The sequence below is a fragment of the Austrofundulus limnaeus genome, unplaced genomic scaffold, assembly GCF_001266775.1.
Source record: "Austrofundulus limnaeus strain Quisiro unplaced genomic scaffold, Austrofundulus_limnaeus-1.0 Scaffold356, whole genome shotgun sequence".
In the NCBI taxonomy this organism is placed as follows: Eukaryota; Metazoa; Chordata; class Actinopteri; order Cyprinodontiformes; family Rivulidae; genus Austrofundulus; species Austrofundulus limnaeus.
Genome location: NW_013952758.1, coordinates 270,470 through 276,470, shown reverse-complemented (window position 1 = coordinate 276,470; position 6,001 = coordinate 270,470). Strand labels below are relative to the sequence as shown.

Genomic DNA, 6,001 nt, shown 5'->3' with positions numbered 1-6,001 from the left:
GAGGAGCTGGAAGAAGTGGCTGGGGAGAGGGAGGTCTGGGCCTCCCTTCTGAAGCTGCTGCCCCCGAGACCTGACCCCGGATAGGAGGAAGAAAATGGATGGATGGATGGACATACTATTAAGAGCATGCACACACACAGCACTAAAGCACCTAACACAGCTTGAATGAGTGGGTGTACCTGTGTGTGTGCCCTTGTTTTTGCTACTTGGTGGGGATGATTTTTCAGGAAAATGCAGCCTTGTGGGGACCAAAGCCTGGTCCCCACGACTTCGGAGGCTGATTTTGGGTGGGGGTGTTGGGTTAGGACCAAGGTATGAATTAAATTTAGGTTAGTTTTAAGGTCAGGTAGGTACATGTGAGGTTAATTTAAGGATAAATGGTCAGGGTTAGGATATAAAATTTCCAAAAAAATGAATGGAAGTCAATGAAAAGTCCCTACACAGATAGTGAGACATAGTATGTGTGTATGTGCGTGTGAGCCTTGTTGTAGTGTGTGTGAGAGTGCATCATGTTACGGAAGAGGCAGGGCTTAATTTGGAGATTGAATTGCACATGTGTGGATCCTAAACTGAGGACAAGAGTTGAGCTGTAACCACTGCAAAACACACCCTTTCATGTTTTTGCTGGTTTTAACCAATTTATTATACCAAACCTTATCAAAACTAACTAACCCAAACACATAGAAAACCCTAACTTCAAAAATATGAAACAGATCACCATAACACCACAGAATTTCACCCAGATCAGAGTAGGAAGTATTGCTCACTCTCTACCTCTGTAAATACAGGAAGTTGCGAGGGACCAGGGTTTTGCGCTTAGCTTTTCTCCAAATCTACTACTCTGATTGGGGCAAAATTTTCAGCACACTTCCCAGACCAACCAAGGAACCAACCTTGATGAGCTTACATGGATCTAAGCTCTGATTCAGATCAGGGGTGTTTATGGGGATCTGTGTCATGTTTTTGGAGTTAGGGTCTTCTACGTGTTTGGGTTAGTTAGTTTAATAATATTTGGTAAATTAAATTGGATAAAAACAGCAAAAACATCAAGGGGTTTGCTTTTACATTGGCTGCAGCTAGATTCTTGTCCTCACTAGCTGCGTTTCCATTGACCATGAAAATGCGCAAATTAGAATTCCGAAAATAAATTTGCTCAATGGAAACACATCAATTTTGAAAAAAATTATGTTTTTCGACAAAATGTTTTTGCACTAGGATGAGGTGGTATTTCGGCCGTATCGAAATTGGTGTTTTTCGCAAAACTGCAATGGAAACAATTTTTTCGCATCAAGGGGATTAAGTGATCATTAACTGGCTGTTTCTACTGGTTAAAAAGATGATGATGAAGAAGATAACAGGAAGTAGAAGTAGTAGTAATATCACAGAAGTAGTATAAAATAGTAAATTCACCGACTACAATTTCCCAAAAACACAGCATACGTAGCCGCTCCCAAGTAGGGACTTGTCTCTGGAAAGCCTCGATAAAAGATGCCGACGTCTCCTCTGATGATGAGCGCTAGTGTCGTGGTAGCAACATGCTATGTGTTTACATCCATCGCTGCCATGTTTGTAATGACTTATCATGAGAACAAACGTATTCACGTGTGACTTTAATAACATTTCTTACTTAATGGAAACACTGCAGTTGTGAAACTGTTTTTTTTCAACATTAACAGAATATCGACAAAGTTTTGCGCACATTTGCGATGGAAATGCAGTTGCTTTGGGATCGATGCTTGCAATCCGATCTCCAAATTAAGCCCCACCTCTTCTGTGACACAATGCACTCTCACTTATACACAACAACAAGGCTCAAACACACACACATACTAGCTCTCATTCAAGCTGTGTTAGATGCTTTAGTGCTGTGTGTGCATGCTCTTAATAAGTATGTGTGTGTCATATTTTAATAGTATTTATGTGCAATTGTAGTCTTGTGAGTGTGTGTGTTAGAGTCTATAGTAGTGTGTGTGAAAGAGAAAAAAAACAGTTTAAGTCCTACATGGAGCCCCGTACTACTTGGTTTTGTTATTGCCCACCACCAAAAGGCAGAAGGTGGGTGATACTGCAATCATTAAATGTACAGCTGATTGGAGTCAATCCCATTTAAAATAGCTGTTAACTGATTTTAGCCAACCTGAAAAGAAAGGAATGGGTGATGTGCTTTCCTTCAAAGAATGCTATGCCTTTAACTGAATGAAATTTTTATCATATTGATTTGTTTCCCTTCAAACAACAAACAAAAACACTGAAATCTAAATCACTCTAGAAATCATACAACAAATGTGTAAGAAGGCCAAGAGGGCATTTTGTGGTTTAAGTTGTAGCACATGTTCTCTTGGGTTGTTGGATACTCATGACTTTGCTTGCAATGATCTTACCCTGTCTCCCTTCTGGCCTGTGTAACCAGCAGGACCAGGAAGTCCTGGAAGTCCTAGATTGCCTTTGCTTCCCTGTTCAAACACAGAGACATAAAACATCAGAGAGACAGAATATACATGATGGTTCAGGATCCGTACACAGAACTGAATGTGATGAGCCTCAGAAAGTCTCCCCGTCATAGACTGACTATACCTACAAAAAAAAATTTTTTAATTGAATTAAATTAAATTAGAAAACAAAACAGAAAACAAGTAACATTTTCATCTAAAAGGTGAGGTTGGACCCAATCACCCCACCATCCTGCCTATATTAGGGAGTGTAAGGGCATTCCTGGGGAACAGAGGTTTCTTTGAGGGCCTCTCAGCTTCTTTCCAGACCTGAATCCCCACTGAGCTTCAGAAAACAACATGTAACAAGAGGCTAGTCATGCCCGCTCACTGGTGGATTACAGTTTTAACTGAAAGGACACAAAGACCTGCAACACCCTCATGAAAGCTCAAACCACTACTTCGTTCCCAGCTGTGGATGTCTGAGCAAGATACTGGGCTTATCTCAGTCAGTTATTCTAGTGCTGAATAATGCTAATGATGACAGAAAATGTATTTGGAAACACTCTTTCTGCTTGCTTTGAGTTTCAGGGTATTGAACTCTGCTATGATGGAGGGCAGCACAATTCAGGACTGAACTCAAAAGAAAGGAATTGAAGTTTTTCAAAAGATGCAATATTTAGATTTTTTTCCCCACTTGTTGGCTTTTGTTGTTTTATTTAATTTTTTTTTATTTTTTTTGTATTTCTGGACCTCTCCTTTTTAGACATCTCTTTGTTCTTCAACATTTTTATTTTAACCCTGTTGTTCACTAAAACGTTAAGCATTAGCACTCCCTTAAAGGCCATGTGTTTAACCTTGGTTTGTCAGAATGCCCCTGCATTTCAGAGGTCATTAAATGACGGAACAGACGAAACCCTGATTCTCTCCTTTATCTTTAACTTTATCTACAACTTTAACATGTTTCAGGAGAGAAAACATCTAAGTAAGATGGGGTTTGAAATGATTTGGAGCTATGTTGCTGCCTTCAAATATGACCTATTTCCTGAACCAAGTTCCTGTTGGAAACAGATAAGAGGGTAAACAGCTGGATCTAACTGCACTACTCCAAATGTATTGTCTGCTCTGATTACTATATTGAACTGGTGTACATATGTTTTAAAACCCCTGGCAAAAAGTATGGAATCAGCAGTCTTGGATGAGCACTCATTCAGACATTTCATTCTGTAAAACAAACTCGGATCAAAAACATGATACAATAATAAGGTCATTCCAAAGGTCAACTTGTTGGCTTTCAGGAACACTCAAAGAAATGAAGAGAAAACATTGTGGAAGTCAGTGAATGTTACTTTCATTGACCAAGCACAGGGGAAATATATGGAATCACTCAAATTGGAGGTAGAAAATAAGGACACACCCAGTCAGTTTCCTTTCCCTAAATGGGCACCTGGCTCAGATTAGATCTGCTGGTTAGTCTGCAGTTAAAAACACCTGCAGTCATGACACCTTGGAGGGCTGCTGGACCAAGTGGAGTGGACAGAACCATGGCTCCAATAAGAGAAATGTCTCTTGAAACAAAAGAGAGGATTGTGAAACTTCTTGAAGAAGGTAACTCTTCACACATGGTTGTTAAAGATGTGGGCTGTTCTCAGTCAGCTGTATCCAAGATATGGACCAAATACAAACAGCATGGAATGGTTGTTAAAGCCAAGCGTACTGGTAGACCAAGAAAGACCTCAAAGCATCAAGACAAACAACTTAAGGCCATTTGTCTTGAAAACTGAAAAAGTACAACTAAACAGATGAAGCATAAATGGGAGGAAGCTGGAGCCAATGTATGTGACCGAACTGTAAGAAATCGCCTAAAGGAAATGGGATTTCAATACAGGAAAGCTAAAAGAAAACCATCATTGACACCTAAACAAAAAGAACAAGACTGCAATGGGCTAAGGAGAGGCAATCATGGACTGTGGATGACTGGATGAAAGTTATCTTCAGTGATGAGTCAAGAATCTGCATTGGACAAGGTGATGATGCTGAACTTTAGTTTGGTGCCGTTCCAGTGAGATTTATGAAGAGGACTGAAGAAAACACCACATTTCCACAGTCCTTGATGATATGGGGCTGCATGTCAGGCAAAGGCACTGGGGAGATGACTGTGCTTCATTCTTCTATCAATGCACAAGTTTACATTGACATGTTGGACAGTTTTCTCATCCCTTCAGTTGAACAGATGTTTGGAGGTGATGACATCATTTTACAAGATGACAATGCATCGTGCCATACGGTAAAACCAGTGAAGGCATTCCTTGGAGAAAGACACATTCAGTCGATGTCATGGCCTGCAAATAGTCCAGATCTCAACCCAGTTGAAAACCTGTGGTGGAAACTGAAAAAACTGGTCCAGAAGAAGCTCCGACCTGAAAAGCTGATCTGGTAACTGCTATCAAAGAGAGTTGGCACCAAACTGATGAAGAATACTGTTTGTCACTCATCAAGTCCATGCCTCAGAGACTGCAGCTGTTAGAAAAGACAAAGGTGGTGCAACTAAATACTAGTGATGTATTTTGAATGATTTTTTGTTTATCTGTTGTTCATGATTCCATACTTTTTTCCTCAGAATTGAGTGATTCCATACTTTTTTCCTCAGAATTGAGTGATTCCATACTTTTTTCCTCAGAATTGAGTGATTCCATATTTTTTCCCAGCGCTTGGTCAATAAAAGTAACATTCAGTGACTTCCACAATGTTTTCTCTTCATTTCTTTGAGTGTTCCTGAAAGCCAACAAGTTTCACTTTGTAATGACCTTATTATTGTTTCATGTTTTTGATCTGAGTTTGTTTTACAGAATGAAATGTCTGAATGAGTGCTCATCAGAGACTGCTGATTCCATACTTTTTGCCACTGTATGTATTTTGTCATATTTTTCCTTTATCCTTTGTTTTTACTTCATTTGTTATATTTGATAATTATTGCACCTTTACACTGAAGCAAATTCCTAGTCTGTGAATCCTGTTCATTGACAATGGCAATAAAACTGATTCTGATTCTGATATCTCAGAATCCTGAAGGACAACTACAGCTGACTGAGACAATGATGGAACATGACTTTCAGAGGAATGATGAAGATAGTCAACAATATTTCAAATTTTGCTATATTAATCATATTATTCAGCTGCTCCCTGTTGTAAACCACCCTGTTGCTGTGGTTATGCATAATAACAAAGAGCAAAGTATTAAAAAGTATTGTCAACAATCAACCCAATTACACAGCACCCAAAACAAAAACAAACAGACATCCAAAAAGGCAACTTTTCCCCAGAAAGGCAGGAATTAATGCTCGAAAATAAAAGAAAAATCTCAATTAAAGTGACAGAGCTACTCCAACGTGCTGCCACCCTGAGTGGAAATCTAGAATCCATCCATATAACATACATACAACATACATATAACATCCATATAACATACATACAACATACATATAACATCCATATAACATACATACAACATACATACAACATACATACAACATACATACAACATACATACAACATACATACAACATACATAC

General features: G+C 39.1%; 1 protein-coding gene across 1 annotated transcript in view; it reads right to left on the bottom strand.

The window, feature by feature from the left end:
• Positions 1–6,001, bottom strand: part of col9a1a (collagen, type IX, alpha 1a) — a gene marked incomplete in the record, with an annotated part of 81,725 nt that overhangs the window by 21,479 nt on the left and 54,245 nt on the right. The window contains 1 exon segment of the mRNA XM_014023078.1: positions 2,382–2,453. Within this exon segment, the coding sequence (XP_013878532.1) occupies positions 2,382–2,453 (72 nt within the window).